Source organism: Dunckerocampus dactyliophorus, chromosome 8 (genome assembly GCF_027744805.1).
Source record: "Dunckerocampus dactyliophorus isolate RoL2022-P2 chromosome 8, RoL_Ddac_1.1, whole genome shotgun sequence".
Lineage (NCBI taxonomy): Eukaryota > Metazoa > Chordata > Actinopteri > Syngnathiformes > Syngnathidae > Dunckerocampus > Dunckerocampus dactyliophorus.
In genome coordinates this window covers 4,924,424-4,946,001 of record NC_072826.1, presented here as the reverse complement: position 1 = coordinate 4,946,001, position 21,578 = coordinate 4,924,424, and the positions used below count along the sequence as shown (strand labels likewise).

General features: G+C 39.6%; 1 protein-coding gene across 5 annotated transcripts; it reads left to right on the top strand.

Annotated features, from left to right (window-relative positions):
- Positions 1–910: 910 nt before the first annotated feature.
- On the top strand, positions 911–20,766 carry il17rc (interleukin 17 receptor C). 5 transcript variants are annotated; one of them, XM_054785216.1, is made up of 17 exons: positions 911–1,612; positions 1,717–5,668; positions 5,757–7,635; positions 7,712–7,925; positions 8,862–8,968; positions 9,036–9,153; positions 9,231–9,272; positions 10,677–10,795; positions 10,974–11,030; positions 12,801–12,864; positions 14,367–14,590; positions 15,393–15,446; positions 15,521–15,572; positions 15,654–15,749; positions 17,193–18,571; positions 18,713–18,847; positions 20,240–20,766. In XM_054785216.1, the coding sequence occupies exons 3-15, from the start codon at positions 7,498–7,500 to the stop codon at positions 17,828–17,830; spliced, it is 1,923 nt and encodes a 640-aa protein (XP_054641191.1). In that variant the 5' UTR covers positions 911–1,612; positions 1,717–5,668; positions 5,757–7,497; the 3' UTR covers positions 17,831–18,571; positions 18,713–18,847; positions 20,240–20,766. The 5 variants fall into 5 exon arrangements, with proteins under 5 accessions (XP_054641191.1, XP_054641193.1, XP_054641189.1 ...); XM_054785218.1 differs by lacking the exon at positions 5,757–7,635 and having other exon boundaries at positions 1,717–4,395; XM_054785214.1 differs by lacking the exon at positions 5,757–7,635 and having other exon boundaries at positions 912–1,612; positions 1,717–1,996.
- Positions 20,767–21,578: the final 812 nt, after the last annotated feature.

Below are 21,578 nucleotides of genomic sequence, written 5' to 3'. Positions count from 1 at the left end.
AAATGTCTCGTGTGCACTAGGCCTGGGATGATAATAAATAAATGAATTAATCACACAGAAAATGAAAATGAAGTTGATAATCAATATGCCATGTGCATGCGTGTCTGCTTTCCTCGTCTCTCGCCTCCAAACAGGCAGAGAAGCGGTTCACTCTGTGCATTGCTTCCAGCACCTTGACATGTTTGTTTCCATAGAACAATGGCATGAACGGCGTGAGCCCTTTTGTCAGTCATACATTCTCTTTGTCTCGGTGGGTGGAGGCGGGGCCGCTAGCATACACACAGACTGCAAGAAATGATTGCAAATGAATAGATTGCAATATATTGACTTTTTTTTTTATTTGGACTTTTCTTAAAAGTAAAGCTCAAACCTTGTCTTGTCTCATCTTGTAGATCCAGTCTTGTGTATCGTCTCATCTTATTAACTGAGTGTGTCGTCACACCCCGACACCGTACCGACATTGAACTTCACACCTTTCATTTTTTTTCTACAGTGTCAGATTAAACCTAATGACAAAAAATTGCTTTTCAAAAATTTTTTTTTTCTTATTTAAACCAGTCAGTCTTTTAAACTACTTCAACCTGAAATATAGATTTCCAATATAAATTATATTTTGGCTTGTTTAGTTTTTTCAAACCATTTCATATAGTCAATATTAGCATTTTAACCATTATAATAATGTATTATAGTTATAAATAATAACAATAATAAACTAAATAAAATATTAGAAGCCATTGTGGAGTTGACATAAAAGTTGTCAGAAATCAGAAGAGCAAAGATACTTTCTGCTGTGTACCAACGACATGTGGGTGGATGCTGCGTGAAGATGAGCCAATCAGTGCCGAGGATACTGAACAATAACTTGCTGTACTGCATAGTACGTGTACCCAGGCCTTGTATTTTCCTTCATGCTTGAAAATGCTTTGAGGCCAAGAATACATCAAATGTGCTTAAATATGCATATTTCTGACTAATAATAGGCTCTAGTCAACCACGAAACAACCATCATTCATTCATTCCTGAAGAGCCGTGATATAGTGAGGGAGTGATAATGGAACTGTGATATTGTGAGGGATTACTGTAACATAAAGCAAGGTCAAAATATTGCTATTATGGATACTGTACCAGGGTGGTATCGGTATCAGAATGATCCCAGCTTGATGAGAGTCATATAGTTTTATTTTCACCAATACCGTATCTGTGTTTATTGAACGTGTGCTCTTATTCCTTAGTAAACTAATTGGCCAGTCCATATGTACTCATGGGTTTATTAGGGGCGTGGCAGCAGCATTCAGATCAGTGCTCCAACCGGTTCAGGTTAGTCATGTTCCATGTGGGCTTGTCGTCTACATCAGAGTAGCAAAGAGGTACCAAACTAACTAGTTTGTCAAGACTTCATGGAGACAAGCCAGTGGTTGCAATGACATGTTGTGTTGTTGGAGTGGAGTCTAAAGGCGGAGTCTCACCAGCATGGACTTTGAACTACCCCTCATGGTTAATAACTGGCAAGAGAGAAAACTGAGGTTGCCTTTCACCTCGCTCATTTTCACATGACAGATCCACCCCGGCACTTGACTGAATCTTCATACTGGATTACCTGAACTCCAACACAGTAAGTCGCCTGGTACTTCTTTCACCCCTGTTCATACAGTATACACTTTTCTTATTCGCAGGAGGTTTAACAGATGTTTTGTTTTTTGTGTGCCGCCCCCCCAGATTGAAGTGAAAGCGAGTGCTGGTGGTTTTGATCTTACGTCAGCGATGAGTTAGTTAATCAAGTTAATCTCCAAGATCTAGTCATGCCATGGAAGTAATGCAGCACTTGTTCAGCAAGACACACCCCACACACACACCAGATGACAGATTCCTACGAAAAGCTTCACTCTCGGGAAAAATGTTTATTTTTCCATGGTCCTTATGGCTTGTTTTGCTGGCTTTGCATAAGTCAGCCTGCAGTTTGGAGGGATATGCTTTCCCACAAGTCACCTGCTCACAGGTAAGACTTTTGTACCCATCAGGGTTGTTGTTGTCCTGGACAGCATCTCATAAACATGATTACATCCCTCACATTTCAGCAACCGTTTTTATGACATCTCAGAAAGTAAACTTGGATATACAGTACAGCAATCCCTCCTTTATGGCGGTTCATTGGTTTCACACCCGACCTTGATACGTGAATTTCCACAAAGTGGGTTTCCTTATTTATAAATGGAATATGTCTGTAGTTAGAGCATATAAAACCTGTTTATGACCTTCCTAATACACTTTTTAACATTACTAGAGCCCTCTAGACATGAAATAACACCCCTATAGTCCCCTTTACACTTCTATTACCCAATAAAGTGGACATAATTACTAGGGGTTTCACAAGATCTTGCAAGGTTAACAAGTGCTAAGATTTCTCATGCAGAAAAAAGTGTCCTGTGGGCACTAAGCACAATAAATAAATGAACGGATCACACAATAAATGAAAATAAAGCAGCTGATCAATATATTGCCATGTGCATGCGTGTCTGTTTTCCTCGTCTCTCGCCTCTCGCCTCCAAACAGGCAGGAAGAGCATCTCCTGCATCGTCTTGTCTCGTGAACCAACTGTCTTGTGAGACCCCTACTAATTACAGAAAATAAGACTCATGCTCGTGTGTATTACTGTAAATGTGTTCCAGTGCTATGGGGAGCAGAGTGGCGGGCAGACAGGAAGTGATGTCCCAGCTTCATAGTTGAGTTTTAGCTGGCCGCAACATTAGCCTGGGTTTTTATTAGGGAAAATTTGAAGCGCAAAGTGGCCAGGACGACTATAGTTCGAGTAGGTTCATTTTGTCTGATTGAAAATATGCATACTGTATCTTTCAACCCTTTCCCTTTCTCTTGAGAAATTCCCGTATTTTGCCCTTTTTTCCCGGTGCCTTGCTGTTTTAATAGTTTGCCCATGTTTTAAAGGTGCTGTCCCTCTTCACCTCCAAATTACACTTTTTTAAACACAGAAATATACTGCTCAAAAAAATTAGAGGAACACTTCGAAAACACATCAGATCTAAACTGGGGGAAAATGATCTTGAATATCTTTCCTGATAATAAGTGGGTGATGTATTAGTAACAAAATGATGCCACATAATTTGATAGAAATGAAAATGATCACCCTATAGAGGGGGGAAATCAAAGACACCCCAAAAATGAAAGTGAAAAAATGATGCAGCAGACTGGTCCATTTTGCCAAAATGTCATTGTAGCAACTCAAAATGATTCTCAGTAGTTTGTGTGGCCCCCACGTGCTTGTATGCATGCCTGACAACGTCGGGGCATGCTCCTAATGAGACTACGGATGCTGTCCTGGGGGATCTCCTCCCAGATCTGGACCAGGGCATCCATGAGCTTCTGGACAGTCTGAGGAGCAACTTGGAGGCGCCGGATGGACCTAAACATAATGTCCCAGAGGTGTTCTATTGGGTTTAGGTCAGGTGAACGTGGGGGCCAGTCAATGGTATCAATTCCTTCATCCTCCAGGAACTACCTGCATACACTAGCCACATGAGGTCGGGCATTGTCATGGACCAGGAGGAACCCAGGTCCCACTGCACCAGCGTAGGATCTGACAATGGGTCCAAGGATTTCATCCCGATACCTAATAGCAGTCAGGGTGCCATTATCTAACCTGTAGAGGTTTGTACGTCCTTCCAGGGATATGCCTCCCCAGACCATCACTGACCCACCACCAAACCGGTCATGCTGAATGATGTTGCAGGCAGCATAACGTGGAACACGTGCGCTACAACTAGTTTCCCCAGGGAGATAATAACATGTGACCCATAATAGTTGAGTGAGGGGGTACTAATGGTATAGCAAAAACTCTGGGAGTACACGAGACAGAAAAGGTTGGGAAACACTGGTTTAACTTTCCGTATTTAAAAAAAAAAAATCCTCTTTATTGTTTGAACTTCAGTGTGCAGGACAATGATGCAGTGGGCAGTGACTGAGGAGGGATGGGTGTGGGGGTACTTTCAAATGCGAACGTTGACAGGTATGGTCAACACAGAACCATTATTGTCTAAATAGCTGTCAACTAGGGCTGTAAATGTATCACTTATCGGATTTCTTCGGTACGGAACCTTCTCTTCAGTACAGAGGCTTACCGATTTACGCGGTACACACTGAGTGAGGTACAGGAAGTGTAACGCCACTCATTTACTCGGTAAACGAAACAAACAATACCCATGCAACGAAGCCTGTGGCTAGCAGGAGCATGGCTAGCAATACTGCTAAGGAACTTGAAAAGCCTCATCCGTCCTTAAAGTCCGCAGTTTGGGAACACTTCGCCTTCGCGGTGGAATACGTCAACGGACAGAGAGAAGTGGACAAGACGAAAGCAGTATGCCGCCATTGTTTCGCAGAGATCGGGTATGCTTTTGGAAGTACGTCCAACTTGTTTAGTCATTTGAGACGGCACCACGGCTATGTGAACATCGGTACTAGGAAAACAAGTAGCCTGGTGCTAACGAAGAAAAGTCAACAGCGCTTCTCTTTAGAGCGAGTCAATGCCATAACAAATGCCATCGGTGTGTTTATAGCGGCGGATTTAAGGCCCTTTTCAGTTGTTGAGAACACGGGCTTTAAACACATGCTGGGAGTCATTGAACCCCGGTACCAAGTTCCTTCTCCAGCCCACTTCCGCCAGAAAATAATACCATCCCTCTATGAAAAAACAAAATGTGCTGTGATGGACGACTTGTCAAGGGCATCTGCTGTGGCGCTCACAGCTGATGGATGGACATGCAGGGCTGCTGTGAGCTACGTCACGGTGACTGCCCATTACATCACCCCAGACTGGACTCTAGCAAGCCATGTTCTGCAAACCCGGGCCATGTATGAACAAACCAGCACACATGTTGCAGAAGAAATCAAGAGGATAGTGTTAGTGTGGAACCTGGAGAGGTCAGGAGCAACAATTCCAGTAACAACAGACAATGCAGGAAACATGGTCGATGCAGTCAGTGAAGCGGGACTGGGCCCCCGAATTGGATGTTTTGCGCACACAATTAACATTGCTGCACACAAAGTAACGGGACTCAACCAAGTGTCTAGAGTGCTAGATAAGGTGAGGAAGATTGTGTCTTTCTTTCATCGTAGCCCAACAGCCACACACCTGCTGGAAAGTAAACAGGAAATGCTAAACGCTCCAAAACATGACCTTATTCATGACGTTGCCACTCGCTGGAACTCAAGTTACGACATGCTTGAGCGGTACCTGGAGCAGCACACGGCGGCATACGCGGCACTGACAGACAGGAGCCTCAAGAAAAAAAAAGATGTCACCTTATTGACGGACCAGGAGGTGAGAACAGCAGAGGAAGTAATTGAGGTGCTTAAACCTCTAAAAGCCATCACAACACTGATGAGCACAGAATCTGCACCTTCAGCCTCGATGATCCTTCCGCTCAAAAGTACACTGCTCAACTCTATGGAACCCAACATCGAAGACGGTCCAACTGTGAGTCAAATCAAGGCTGCCATCAGAGAGAACCTGGAGGACAGATACACGGCTTGCCAAGACTACCTGCACAAATGCACAGCCCTGGACCCCAGGTTTAAGGGCCTTCCTCATGTGGATGAGGCCTGTCGTGATGGGACCTTCAGCAGCCTGATCACAGAGATTACCATCAAGAAAGAAGAGGTATTTTCATCTTTTTGTGTGTGTGAAATAGCTTTTCGTGATGAATTTGGAACCGTCTTGTGCGTGAAATACGTGTTTTATTCTGCAGAGTGCCGAGGCCACCGGGACAACAGCCGTCAGTGCAACTCCAGTGAAAAGAGAAGACAACCTTGAAGCATCTCCTCCCCTCAAAAAATCCGCAATGACGGAACTGTTTGGTGAGCTCTTCAAGGCACAGGTGGGAAACGAGCCGACTTTGCAGCTCATGGTGAAAGAAGAGGTGACCGCTTACAAAATGGTCAGCTGCATTTCGCTTGATTCCGACCCACTTCTGTGGTGGAAGAGCAATGAGCCCGCTTTCCCTCATCTTGCTCAGTTGGCAAAAAAATACCTCGCCATACCAGCAGCTACCTCTGTCGCGAGCGAGAGCGTGTTTGCTACAGCGGGGGACATTGGGTCTGCCAACGGGTCTGCCCTTTCTGTAGACTGTGTGGACAAGATGATTTTTCTGGCAAAAAACATGAAGGCTGAATCAGCCTAAACTGGACTACAAGCTGGAACTATTAACGCTGAACTACACTTCTGATCAAAATGTTAAGAGCAGTTGAAAAATGTCAGAATGTACATTTTGTACTGTTGAATCTTAAGGGAGAGTAAAGTAGAGCTTTAAAATGCAAAAAGAAGAAATGGGAGTGACACAAAAAAGCAATTTATTCCAAAGAAGCATTAAAGTGAAATAGGCTGCTCATCATCTAATCAAAAGTTTAAGACCATAACTCAAAAAAACCTCTTAAAATAGAAATAAAATATATAAAAAAGGAGTGAGTAATGAGTGGCTGTGCCATTCTTGTTAATGAGCTGAAAAATGGGTTTGGGCATGTTGATGCCAGTGTTTCCAGGAGTCTAGTGGGAATGTTGTTCCAGGTGGGGAAGATGGCTTCACGGAGGGCATCCACTGTCTGGAACTGATGTGCATTTTTGTAAATCCATCCCAAAATGTTCTCCATTGGATTTAGATGAGGGGAACACACAGGATGGTCCAAAAGGAGTAAGCTTATTCCTCTGGAAGAAGTGCTTTTTGTGAAGTGCAGCATTGTCCTGTTGAAAAAGCCAGTCATTACCACACAAACGAGGGCCTTCCTTTTGGCCGAGGAAGGTCCTGTGTCTTGACGGACAGCTCATTGTTTTGAGTCTACCACTTGACTTTTTTGTTCCATGAGCCTCAAGATGTTTGAAGAAGTTTGAACTGACCGTCCAACTTCAGCAGCAGTGATGCACCGCGAGAGGCCGTACTCTGTGGCAGAGGCCGAAATTTTTCATTGGGCTGGCCAAAGTGAGACCATTACTCACATAAGGGTGGCATTAAGTTGACACCTGATATGTCTAGATGGCCAGTAGGGTGGCCGGAGAGTGACCAGGGGTGGCCACCCTGTAGTGCCGCCACTGGCTTTGCTTATTCAGCTCAACAATCCCACCGTGTCAACATTTTGCCTTTTAAAGGCTCTTCAACTTTTGATCCACTGATGAACAGCCTGTTTCATTTGAATGCTTCTTTGCAGTAAATTGCTTTTTTTTGTCTTACTCCCATTTCTTTTTTTTTTTTTGCGTTTTGAAGCTCTACCTAGAACCTCTTTAAGATCCAAGAGTCCAAAATGTACATACGACAATTTTTCAACTGCTGTTAACATTTTGATCAGGAGTGTATTAATAATTGACACTCTTCAAACTGTTACTATTACCTGCTTGCAGTTTTTTATGTTTCATGTTAAAAATCATTAAAATTGTTTACACAAAAGCTAAGCAGTGTTAGGTTGTGCATTTTGTTGCAGACTGATGTGAACCATGACGCAATGACAAATGCCAGCTATTTTGACTCTGTTAACGTTTCATTACATCTATGTTGCTGTATAAGATGTACACTGACTACTCTAAAGTATATCCAAGTTTCACTCCTATTGCATTTCCCCGTGAGGAGATATAATGAAATGGTTGGTGAAATGTGAGGTTTGTATTTCTGAAACTGTAGATAATATTTGCACCGTCTTAACCAGTGTTTGCTTTCAGGGTCTGTCTAAGTGTTCGATGATGGATGAGACGCCGCTGAACATCCCAGAGAGCGATGCTGTGGATGTGCACAAGCTGACAGCTAAAGTGGATCTGTGCTGCCAGGACGATGCATCATGCAGGTTATGCCTGCTGATAGACGCTGAACTCCATGTCCAGGAGGGAGAAGACGTGGATGAACATCTCCACAAGCAGGAGGCCAGCCCTTCATCAGGTGGGACGCTTCATTTATTTATTTTGGTTTATTTTTTTACCGTTTTCGTTCTTAATGTTATGCTGTCATTTTCATGGGGTTTGGTTTAATTTTCACTGTTATTTTATGACTGTTTTGTTTCACTGAAATATAAGAGATGGAACTTTATTGATTGCTTGAGCACGTTGCTTCTTGATATTAAATATTCTAGCAGCACAGCACGTAATATAGGACAGAGAAGTGTTTTACATGGATTATATAAAACAGTTTAGTGTATGTGTTCAAAAAAACAGTAGTATATTGCACATTTACCCGTATTTCTATTTCATTTGTCTAGACGTTTATTAACACTTGGTTGTAATTTAATCTTAAATGGGTTGTTTCATTTTAATTGGCCTCTTTTGCTATGTTGTTTCATTTTTACCATTTAATTACCTCTTTGTTTTAATTTGATTTAATTGCATTTAGTTTAATGTAATTTAATTAATTTATCTATTTTTGTTTTTTTCTACTTTTATTTTTACCTGATATTTTCATTTTATTTCTTTTTTAAATTAAGAACATTTTTTGTTTTATTAACTTGGTTAATAAAACTGGATTGTGATTAAATTTTAAATTACTTGTATGTATTTTAGTTAGGCTGTGCTTTTTGTATTGTTATTTTAGTTTTACCATTATTTTATTACTTTTTTGGTTGTAATTCAATTTGATATATACTCATCTAATTTAATCCAAGTGGGTTTGGGTTTTATCATTTTTTTCTCGATTGTTCACCATAAATTAAATTAAATGTTATATTTTATCATCAATTGATTTGAATTAGAAATTGTAGACATTTTAACATTTCTTTTTCTCACATTAGCGTAGGGATGACATTCATCTACACATGGATGGGTCTCCTCTAGGGATGGTTTTTCCCACTACTGAGCGAAGCTGAATGTTGTGCTTTGTGTGCAGTGACAGCGTTTGTGACCTTGTGTTACAAAACGCCACCAACCTTCCCGGCGTGCAAGCGGGTGGACTTCACAGTCGACCACACGGCTCTTGTGCAGAATGTGGCAAAGGTAAACGATGACTACTTGTACGTTTCTGAATGGACTGTGTTGTCACTGATGGTGTGAGCGTGTGCAGGTATCCTTGGTGATCTGGAAGCCAGCTGGGGTGTTCTTCAGCAGCCTCGTGCAGGTCTATTCTTCAAAATCACTGCATCCAATCAAAGTAGTCGTAGAGGCTCCTTCTCTGAATGAAGGTAAAACAGCAAAGCACAGGTTGAACTTATAGCAAGGTTGTGATATTTCATTGTCTGCTTCTCTTGTGCGTCCGTAGTGTGCTCTCGAAACCCGCAGCAACACATCGAAGAGTGTTATGGTGAGTGAAGAGCACATCTTTGCCATCTTTGCCCAGGGTTAAAATTCTAGCAAGAAACATGCACTAATGACAAGACCAAACGTGTTATATTTCAACAAAAAGGTTATTTGTATACATTTTTTCTGGCAAAAAATTTATAAAAATAGAATTTTACAAGGAAAAATCAGATAAAGGTGTCCTATTATAACAAAAATTGGATTTCGTATTATAACGATATATAATAATATAATTTATCATTATTATTTTACAAAAATAACATCATAATATTCCAAGAAAAAAGTTTTAATTTTCCAACTTATAATTACAACAAAAAAAATCATAATTTTACCTGAACAAGGTCAATACAGTGCAAGAAAAAGTCATAATTTTACAAGAGTAAAGTCACAATATTGCGTGTAAAAAGGTAATAATTTAGCAAGAATAAAGTCATAATAGTGCAAGAAAAAAGGTCATAATTTAACGAGAATAAAGTCATAGTGGTACAAGAAAAAAAGGACATAATTTTACATGAACATGGATAAAAATAAGCAAAAAATAAACAAGTTATAATTTAATGAGAATAAAGTCATAATAGTGCAAGACAAAAGTCATAATTTAACAAGAATAAAGTCATAATAGTAAAATAAAAAATGTCATAATTTTACATGAACAAGGTAAAAATAGTAGAAGAATAAAGTCATAATTTAACAAGAATATAAAGTGCAAGAAAAAAGTCATAGAAAGGCAAAATATGAGACTAAAGGTGTTTATATTACAACAATAATACAACAATTTTCAAAAAAATAACATTGTCACATTACAAGAAAAAGTTATTTTTTCTGATGTGAAAAGGAAAAGTTGTAACAAAAATAATGACATGTTAAAAGGAAAAAAAAAAAATTATAATGAAAAAAGGGAAAATATTCTGAGGCTAATGATGTAATGTTCCATGAATGAAGATGCAATTTTACAATGAAATTATAGAGTTTCAGAAATGACAACTCTGCAAGGGGAAATGTGTTATGTGCTAGCCTCCTGCTCTATTCTCTACCTGCATGTGCGTGCCTGCGTGTGTGTGAGAGAGACAAAGGCACTAAAAGTATACTTTAGAAGCTTTTGGTGAAATGTACACAAGTAAATTTAGCAGAATATAAAAATAAGCATTTTGATGTGGAGTATTTGAGGCATGTTATGTAATAATTCCCAAAAGCTGCCCAATCAAGTCCTTACTTTATGCAAATGATCTTCTGTGCTGTATTGGCTTTTGTCTGCTCAGGGTGAAGTGCTAAGCAAAGAGCACCAAAGTGCGCACCAAGTATGTTTTTTTTTTTCATTTTTGGCCCGGACCAGAGTACCGAACCACAAGCAGCCTTAAATTGCTTGTTGGCATCTTGCTCATGAGAAACTGTGAACTTGTCTTTTCAGTGCCCGCCGTCAGCAGCGTAATTAACCGAGAAATGAATCAAGTAGAGCTGAAGTATGCTGAAGGGAACATGACGTTCCCTTTAATGTGCATTCAGTATGAGACCAATGGAAGATGCCAGGTGGGTGTGGTAGAATGCTGTCTTAGGAGCGTTATTGCAGCACTAATTCACATCAACATACAAACAACACTACGCTATATAAAACCACTCTTTCAAGCTGTATACGTGCTAGTAAGGGTGGAGCATCAATACATAAATGCAATGCTGATTCAAACCGTGATGATTTGTGTCACCTTAGAGTTGGAAGAGGAAAACCATCCCATTGCACTCCGTCGCACCCTGCTTGTGTCTCCAGGTACTTTCACACACACTACATGCATTTTAAAGGAAATGCACTTTTTTGCAATATTGCCTGTCATTCACAATCCTTATATGAGACATGAATGCGCATGTCTCCCTCTTTTCTGTGCGTTCTAAAGATAAAAAAAAACTGTTAAAAAGAGACAGGTAATTAATGCACGTAATGAGACACACCTATTCCACCTTGAAAGGCCGCTATTAAAACACCTCCAAAAAGCTCCAACAAGGTTTTATGGTTTTATATCCATGCTGTGAGCATGTAGTAACAGTACCTTGTAGTAATAGTATACTCCTTCCTGTGTGCATTGATTTCACATAGCAACGTAGAAAGGAACGCTACACCTAGCGTTAACTTTTCCAAACTCAGAAACAAAAACACAGCAGCAGTGGCTGAACTCCAATATGTAGCGTTACCTTTCGCTAGTGGCCTGAGACATTCTGAGCAAGTGTGTGGTTGAAGCTAGTCGCTAGCCGGTGTGGTGTGGCGAGGTGTCACTACGCCAGTAACGTAGTTCTTGGCCGTAACAATGTTAATAACAATAATAATAATAACAATGTCGCTGTAGCTTGGTTAATACAGTATGCAGGTCACTTTATATAAAAGGAGCGTTGTTGGCGCTTTTTGGAGGTTTTTTCAGAAGGTTTTATAGACTGAGTACGTAGGTGTCTCATTACGTGCATTCTTAGCTGCCTCTTTTTACCTGTTTTTATATCTTTAGAACACACAGAAAAGAGAAAGACGTGTGTTCATGTCTCACATATGGATTGTAGATGATGGGCAAAATGCAGCCTTTAATGCAGGGATGTCCAAAGTGCAGCCCGGGGTCCATCTGCGGCCCAGGAGTGTTGTTTTAATGTCTGTCAGCACATTCTAAAAATACAATTAAACAAAAAAATAAGAAAAAGAGGAGTCCTTTACAGGTCAAAATATTGGGAGAAGTCCTAATGTTAAGAGGAAAAAGTTGTAATTTTACAAGAATAAAGTAATTTTACAAAAAAAAAGTCATTTTTGAAGCGTAATGTTAAAATATCAAAGAAAAACTTATTTTTAATTTTGAGAAACAAAAAGATCTATGCAACTTGTCCTCATTAGAGTTGCAGGGGTATGCTGGAGCCTATCCCAGCTGACTTTGGGACTAGAGGCGGGGTACACCCTGGCCTGGTCGCCAGCCAATGGCAGGGCACATATAGACAACCAACCATTCACACTCACATTCTTACCTATGGACAATTTAGAGTCACCAACAAACCTAATATGCACGTTTTTGGAATGTGGGAGGAAACCAGAATACATGGAGAAAACCCCCCCACACACACACACACACGGGGAGAACATGCAAACTCCACACAGAGATGCCAGCTGGACATAAGAACCCAGATCCACCACATCTCCAGACTGTGTGGCCGACATGCTAAACACTAGGCCACTGAGCTGCCAAGTTGATATATTTGGGGGAAAAAAGCAAAAATGGAAAGAAAAGTGTAATGTGAGGAGAAAAAAAAAAATGCAGCTTGTCACCTGGAACACAAAGCTCAGATGCTGGCAGTTTTATACAACTTCTTGGCATGCTGTATCGATACATGGGCTGATACTTTAAATGCCTGTGCTGCCATTTTGTGCCGTTTTGTTCACACCAGTGTTTTTCTCATTACATACCCCAGCAGGTTATTTGCTTGTAGCACCTGGTGACAGCAGGAGACTGTGCAGTCAAATGATTAAAGGCGTTTACGGTATGCGTGTAATGCAACTGTCATGTCTTGGCAGGTTTGGAATGATGACGACGAGCGGAGGCCAAGACGCTTTCGAAGCTGCCCCTTCAAAAACGAAGGTAAGAATACTCTACTTACCGTACACCTTTTTTCAATATTTCCCCTGGGAATGAATGCTAAGAGAAATAATCAGTTCCAGAGTCAAACTGTCACCATCACAAAACCAAATATGAACAACAGTTTAAGATTTGTAACTGTATACAAGTGTCAAAAGAATATGTCATAAAACTAAAGCCAAAGTACTCCGCCTTGTCCGAGTGTAAGGAAGTGCAGAGGCAGGCTTCCAAGTGTAAAAGTAAGTGAAACAATATACACTATGATGGAGTTGACTTGGAGTCTTTACTAAGAGGTGACCAAACGACTCGTCATAGCTTTAGCTGTGTTGTACTGAGCTGCCAGGACTCTCACTGCTTTCTATTCATTTCATCTTCTCTGGTTATCATCACACTTGTTCTCTCCATCTTTGCTACCAAAAAACCCAACCTTTGCTTAGAAGCAGCTTTTATCTCAGGGGTGTCCAAAGTGTGGCCCAGGGGTCATTTGCAGCCCACTGTTTTTTTTTTAATTGGCTCATGGCACATTCTAAACATAAAATTTAACAGGAAACATAAAAAAAAAACAGCAAAAATTGAAAAATCAACCACAATTTTACAAGAATAAAGTGAAAATATGAATAAAGTTGTAATCTAACAAGAAAGTTGGTATTTTATGAGAAATTATAGTAATATGAGGAAAAATAACATTGTTTTAGTAGCATAACGCTGAAATTGAACTATTATGGAAAAACGTTTTGTTTTGTTTTTTTAAATAGTAATATGAAAAACAAACAAAACAACTAATAAAGTTGTCATTTATGGAAAATTAGGTAGTGGAAGAAGTTCTGACGTTACGAGAATAAAGTCAAAATATTACGGGACTAAAATCATAATTGCGAGTAGAAAATTTATGAGAAGAAGTTTGAAATAGTTGGAAAATTAAAAAAAAACAATGGGAATGGGGGAAAACAGCTGTACTTTTACGAGAATAAAGTGAAAATAAGAGAATATATTTGTAATTTTATGAGAAAAATATTGTAATATGAGGAAAAATAAAATCAGAAAATGAATAAAGTTGTAATTTAGGTTGTGGAAAAAGCTCCAAGAATAAAGTCCAAATATTATGGGAATAAAGTCATAATTACAACAAGAAAGTTGAAATAGTTGGAATTACAAAAAAAAAAAAAAAAATCAGCAATAACAGGAATGTATGAAGATTATTTAAAAAGAAAGTTAAAATATTTGGAAAATTAAAAAAAACAGCAAAAATGTGAAAAAACGAGAGAATCTGACAAGGCAAATCTGTATAGCTTCCTAGCATATCTGCACGTGTTACTTTACTAATTATCATCCTTTCATTTTTCACTATGTGGCTCTCTGAGGAAAATGTTTGGACACCCCTGTTTCATCCCAAAATGTTAGTAGATTTCCGGCTCGTCCCAGAGTAGATGTGTTGAAAAGCGTTGAGGTTTGTTGAAATGAAGATGAGATAGAACGCACTGATGTCGCTGTGGTATCGCCATCAGGGTTCCTCCACACCAACATGAGGCGCAACCTGTCCGCCTCTGTGCGTCACGCTCACATGAACAACCAAGGCCACCTGCTGCAGTGGAACTTGTCTGCTCCCTGCAGGCTGGAGGGGGAAGTGTGGCCCTGTCGCCGGACGTCAAGGCTCAGTTGCATTGAGATTGAAGGCTTTAGGCAACTGCTGGACAATACAACATGGACGCAAAACACGAATGGACACTGGGTAAGAAAAATACACCAGTGCAAGGTCATTAAAGGACTTTATTACAAATGTATTCCTAATGGCGGGAACAGGGGTCTTCATTAAATGAGCCTCGGCCGTATCAGACTCACTATTAGATGATTCCATTTTTTTCCTCTGCATCTACAGTTTTATTTGGATATGTCATCCAAGACGGGTGAACAGATAATGTCTAAGATGAGAAAAAAGAAGACAAAATAGTGTTAAGGCTAATTTTAGATAGTAAAGCTCGTTCATAGTCTTTCAGAAAATAATGCAGGAACTCAAACTGCCTGCACTTTTTTCTTTTATTTCTTAGATGTAATATTTATTTTCCATTTTCGTGCACTTCAGGGTGCTCTTTATATTTTTTGCGTGGAATACTGTGTCATAATATGAGGTGTAATGCATGCTATACATTGATTACATCATTGTAATTGATGATTAATATTATTATTACTGCTAAAAATAATCATATATGTATAGTAATTAGAAAAATGGTAATAGTAGTAACATTAATAATATTTTCCCAGGCACTGCATATCAGAATAATATATATAAAAAATAATACTACTACAACTGTTAATAAAAATCATCAAAATAATAATCATAATATGCTGTAGTAGCTAATAGCAGCATTAGTTACCCCTGATATCGATGCATATTGATGGAAATAAATACTACAGTAATAATAACATAAAAATAATATTAATTGATATGCATGATGGACCTGGAAAATCATTTTCAAATGTATTGCAACATACAATCATCAATATTGCAACATTTGTCCATGGTGTCTGTGCAGGTGCAAACGGGGGTGTTTGAAGACATGGACCTGCAGCTGTCACCATGTGTGATGGTAAAAAAACCATTGTAACGCTTTCTTCCTGGATCAAGCAATGTTCAAAACACTTGGTGTGTGTTTATGCGCAGATGAAAGTAGGGAGTGAAGGCCTCCACCTCGGTCCTTTCTGCTATTGCGGCTGTAAGTTTAAACAAGTCTCCACTGGAAAGGCGGAGCTGGTCTTCTTTTAAGATGGCTGTTGTATTGCTGTTGTCATTGCAGCAGCCAGGTGGCGCTGGAGTTTGCTGGTTGTGGCTGCTTTCCTGCTGGCTTCCTTGGCGGCGCTGATGTTTTGTCTGCTCCATGACTTTGTGAAGGGTAGGCTGAAGCTACACCACGTCTGCAACACCATCCGACACAGCTGGATGTGGAATGTGTGGCCCGGCAATGACAAGATGCCCTTTGTTCACTTGGCAGGCTTTCTTTAAAGTCTCCCCACAAAGGCACTCATTCATTTGCCTCAAATGTCAAGTGCTTCTTACTGGATCATTCCATACAATACCAGCATACTTCCACATGTACTTGCAGGAAGTACCCCCTGGCATGTCCTCACTGAACATGCATCATTCAACATTTCAACTTTGAGGGTGTCTGGATTGCATGTTTGCTAGCATGTCATCCAAAGCATTTTCAGCACAGCCCTTGGGGGGGGGCGCCACAAATGCTCTGTTATTTGTAGTATGGATGGTAGTCGCGTCTAGATACACGGGTTACCAAAGCATTCAAAAACAATATATGATAAAAACAGAACAATTCCATACGATTCGATACAGTGTGCAAACGATACGATTTGATTCGATATGATTGAACGGTTCCATTTGTTGATGTAGATATGGATTTTACATTATCAAATTGGGATCTTAAATGATAAAGGCAGGCTGTCAGGCAGGGGTCCCCAACCACCGGGCTGCCACCAGGAAACGTTCAGGCGCAATGATTTTAAAAAACGACGTCAAATTTTATGTAAACATTCAAAAAATAATATACTGTTAGAAATCCCCCAGTTTTTGCATGTTCAAGTTGTTCGTCGAGAGTGGCGTTTTGTCGCACTTTGTTGGCTGGTCCTTGAACGCACCATGTAACTTTGTCCCACGCTACACAGATAGACTACTGTACCGTGTTTTTACCCTTTTTCTTTCACCCCATATTTGCTCCCAAATGCTGATACTATGTGGGAATGCATAAAGGTAAGATTTGATAACCTTATCGATTGCTAATGTGTAGATTTGTTCTCTGAAAAACAAACTCCAGGCTGGTACTAGTGGATGGTGGCACTGTATTCATTTAGTGCTTTTAATTTGATGTAGTTCCTGTCTTAGTTTTACACAATACATAATCAATAAGATCAATTAGATGGCTATAATGTATGGATGTTTTGCTGATGTGTTGATAATCTTTCCCGGTGACTAGCTAGCACGCTGCTAATGCTATTTACATCCATTCTGGTCTTCGGTAATGCTAAGTTACGGAGCATGCACAACAATCTTTTCGCCAGCAGCCCAGGCTCTTGCATTGTTTAAGAGACGGACTGTCAAGCTGTTGCTAGTCTTCTGATACCCGGTGCATGTCTCTACAATGCATTCATCTGAGGATTTATGGCTGATTCTTATCCATCCAAGAGGCTGATACCCATGCAGTCGCATCTCTCGCTTGTCAAACCGGATATCCGGTGGCATCGGCTTATCTTTCCCAACCCTTGTGTGTAGCATATTACTGCAAAGCTTGCCACTGTGTGTGATTGCTATTCTTTTTTCCTTGTAGAATGGTTGAGCGGATCTCTCCGTGGAGGATTTGCAGGCTTACCCTCGAATTTTAAAGTTCGGATAAGTCCTCACATAGTTCTCCTGAGCCCTCCAGATGTTCACGATGGTGTTTCCGAGGCAGTTTGCAGCCTGGGCTGTCTGCTCATGAAGCAGGACTTTAGCGTGTGTGTGGACCAGTGGAGCAGGAAGGAGCAGTGCAGCCTGGGGCCCGTGCCGTGGCTTCACTCCCAGCTGCTGCACTTGAAGAGCCTGGGAGGCCGCATGGTGCTCATCTTGACTCACAAAGCCTTGGAGCTTGCACACGAGTGGAGCCGTCAGCACCAGGAGGCTCTGAAGGCAAAGGCAGGAGGAGGAGGAGACGGGGATGTGCCTCGGATGCACTCCCCGTACTCGGACGTCTTCACGGCCTCACTGTGCCTCATCCAGGGGGACAAACAGCACGGCCGAGTTGGACAGCGCTTTCTCCTGGTCACCTTTGACCCCAGCGTGGTGCAGCTCCGTGGTAGCTTCCCAGAACTGTTTCAGGGGCTTGATCTGCTCCAGCTTCCCTCCCAGATGAAACCTCTTCTGTGTGAGCTTGCTGGGGGAGGAAAACAGACGGCTGGAAATGGGGAGCCTCGGACGGGTGTGGATTAAAGACTAAAGATGCAAAAATTGTAAATATTCTGGAATTGCATCACGCTCAACTGTATGCAAAGACATCATGAAAATAACCATAATAATACAGAATATGACTGAAATGTACAGTATATGTGTATATATGTATGCTCACGATAGCATTGCTGTTTAAGTATTACAGTCATATGGTAAATCATGGGGGAAATAAACATTTATTTATTTATTCTTGCATTACAATAGCCGAATGTTTTTAAGACAGGGGTGTCCAAAGTGTGGCCCATGGCTAATTTTTTATTGACACCCAGCACGTTACAGAAACATTTAAAAAAAAAAAAAAAAAACAGTTTGAGCAAAAAGGAACAATGATGGAGAAATAACTGAAATATTTATCTTTATTAACAGTGCTTTATTTAAATCATAGTTTACAGCCAACCTCTTTTAAAGTTTGAAAAATTGCCCTGAAGTTCAATATTATCAACTACTTGTTTTTAAAAATAATGAACTGCACGTTGTGATTGTCTGACTCGGAAAGATGGCGGGATCAACGCTTTTTTCCCAACTAGCGGTACACTTCTTCTTTGGGCTTGTACAGAATGTACAGCTTATGCCGGAAGGGCGGTACACGAGCATGTCTGTGCACTCCGCCCGCCTGGTGTGTATTCTAACGATGCTGTTCGATTTTGACGTATGTACGCCGACAACTTCACTGGAACTGCCACATTTTAGGATAAATTCTTGACTTGTTTTATACTCGCAGAGGTAAGCATAACTTTTACCAGCTACATGTTCTCCTAACGTGCACATGAACGTGTTATAGAGGATCTTCGATTAGCATTTTGCAGTCAATCTTAACTTCATTCTACATTTTCGTGAACCAAATCGAGCTTGATGTATTATTAGGAATGTTCCAGATGTGCTGTAGGATGCCTCCTTGGATGCTGTTGTCTGCTGTGTTGGTACTTCCTGTGCTCAGCAGTCGGTGTGCAGCAAACAAGCAGCGCGAGCAATGCACAGCAGGATGGAACTCCGGTGTAGGTACTGTCACAAAGTCGAACTCCTGTGTAGGTACTGGTACTGTATTCGCACCTTTGTGTTGCGTGGACGGCGTAAAGTAGACTCAGGCTCACTTGAGGCTGCTGTCCTTTTTATTATACTTATTTCTACGACTTGAATATAGTTTTTATTATAGGCCTACTTATTTCTACTACTTGAATACTCCAGGATCCTTTACGCGCGGAACCAAGTCACAAATAAGCAAATCAATTCAAATTAATTGACACGATATTAAATGTTTATTAGGAAACATTTATTTCATGATCGATTTATATATTTCATTCTTATTTCATACGTGTTTTGTTCATTACATTGCATTTTTATGACTTAGTGGTATTTGTATTATTTTGTTATTTAATGGCCTTTTATTTCCTGATGTTTATTAATTATTAGTAATTAAGTAAATAAAGATTCAATTAAAAATTCCACAAAAAAAGGCAATTGAAATGCCATGAAATAAATACAATTTCTATGAAATAAATAAAAATGACATTAAAAATGCCATAAAATAAAAAAAAATAATTCCATGAAATAAGTAAAAAAAAAAAAAACAGTAACTATTACATGAAATAAATAAAAATGCCAGATTAAATGATGAAATAAAATAAAAAGGCTATTAAAAATGTCATAAAATATAACAATTCCATGAAATAAATACAAAAACGAAATGCCATGAAATCAACAAAATCCCATGGAATAAATAAAAAAATTAAGTAAATAAAGATGGCATTCAAAATGCCATGAAAAAATTAAACAGCCTTTCTTTAAAAATGCTGTGAAACAAATTTGAAAATCAGTAGATAAATAAAAATGTCATTATTAATGACATAAAATCAATAAAAAATTCCATGAAATCAATAAAAATGGCGTTACATGAATACAAATTTAATAAAAAATCCCTATACTCTATGTTGTACATGCATTGGTCTTCAAATAGATGATGAGTAAATAGTTCCAATGTGAATATTTAGTATTACATTTCAAAGTTGACTCAATTAAGGGAGAGTTGAATGTTTTCACATTTTATTGAATGTATATTCTAATAATGACATGCATTATAAAAATGATATTATAGGTGTTTACTCATGAAGATGAAAGACAAGCTAAGTACCTTAACTAACAAACATTATGAGACTGTGGCATCCAAAAGGGATGAAGGGCTGCATAGCGCCACCTAAGGTATGAAGGTAGACATCTATAACGGGATGTGTTGCTCAGATATTGAGGAATGCAGTGATCAGGTTCTAGCCTGTCCTGGTCTGGATGAGATGTGCTCGTGTGTTGGAGGTTTCATCCTGGAAGACAGCATGTGCGTGAAGAAGAAGCACCATCCGCCAAGTGAGGCACAAACAAAATGCATTTGCTCTTGTGCAGGTGTGCAGGAGAAAGGTGTGTTTGAAGACATGAAGCATGAGGAGGTGGAGGTGCTGCAGCAGATGTTCTTCGGGGTTGTGCTGTGTGCTTTGGCCACGCTGGCAGCCAAAGGAGATGTGGTCTACACGGCGTTGTTCATGGGAGCTGTGGCGGCCACGGCGAGCTACTGGCTCTCGGACAGGGGACACCGCTGGCTGGACGGCTTCCTCAAATGACGCCAACTTCAAACTCAGTAGACCTCCACCAAGGCCCAAAGAGTTGAAACCTGTTCCTGTCGAGTGCCTTGGATTTTTGCATTTTTTTGTGATTTCCTGCCCCTCTTCCAAAGAGCACCTCTTTCTTTGGCTTCTACACTTTTTGGAGGTTCTGGCAGCATTCCTCTTCAACATTTTTTCCTGTTCCTGTGATTTGCTTGGTCAGGTGATGCTGTTCCCTTCCAGTTCCGTAGGTGGCAGCAATGAGCATTAGAACATGTGGTGCTGACTGCCACACGCTGGACTAAATGCGAAATAAATCACTTTCTGTTACCCTGTACTCCTGCATGTAGAATGACAATAACATCCAATTCTAATCCTAATCCTAATCCTACGTATGGAAAATAGATTATAAATAAATAATACATTAAAAAATACATTTATTATTAAATTAGTTTATTAGTCATAAAATATACCTAAAACATATTTGAATTATTTAATACAACTATATAAATCGACATTGAATCGTTACATGTATTAATAAAGAGAAAAATACTATTTAAAAAATACTAATTTTATTACATTGTAAAATAATATGTAATGGACAATGTATGTAAAAATACTAATAAAAACAAAATCATAAAAATACATTATAAAATCATGTAATTGTACAATGTATTAAGAAATACAAAAATGCTATTAAATAAAACAACAAAATTATAAATATAGATATATAAAAATAAATTATAATATATACTCATTGCACAATGTCCTCATAAATAGAAAAATGCTATTAAATAAAAAAACAATTATGAATCTAAAATACATGATAAAATATGTAGTTGTACAATGTGTTAAGAAATGGAAAACTACTATTAAATGAAAACAAAATTAGAAATATAGCAACTATATAAAAATATGTAACATAGTATATTATAATTGTACAATGTACCAATAACAGATTTGATTTTATAGTACTTTTCAAGGCACCCAAAGTGCTTCACAATGAAGTGAAGCCATCATTCATTCACTCCTCAGTGACACACTGGTGGTGGTAATCTACGTCTGTAGACAAAGCCGCCCTGGGGTAGACTGACGGAACTGTGGCTGCCAATTTGTGCCCACGGCCTCTCCGACCACCACCA

Excerpts from the sequence above, each read along its gene's own strand:
- il17rc (XM_054785215.1), top strand. The coding sequence starts at position 1,805 with ATGGAAGTAATGCAGCACTTGTTCAGCAAGACACACCCCACACACACA. Across the intron at positions 1,997-7,711 it reads CACAAGTCACCTGCTCACAG|GGTCTGTCTAAGTGTTCGAT; the intron begins GTAAGACTTTTG and ends GTTTGCTTTCAG. Across the intron at positions 9,154-9,230 it reads GGCTCCTTCTCTGAATGAAG|TGTGCTCTCGAAACCCGCAG; the intron begins GTAAAACAGCAA and ends GTGCGTCCGTAG.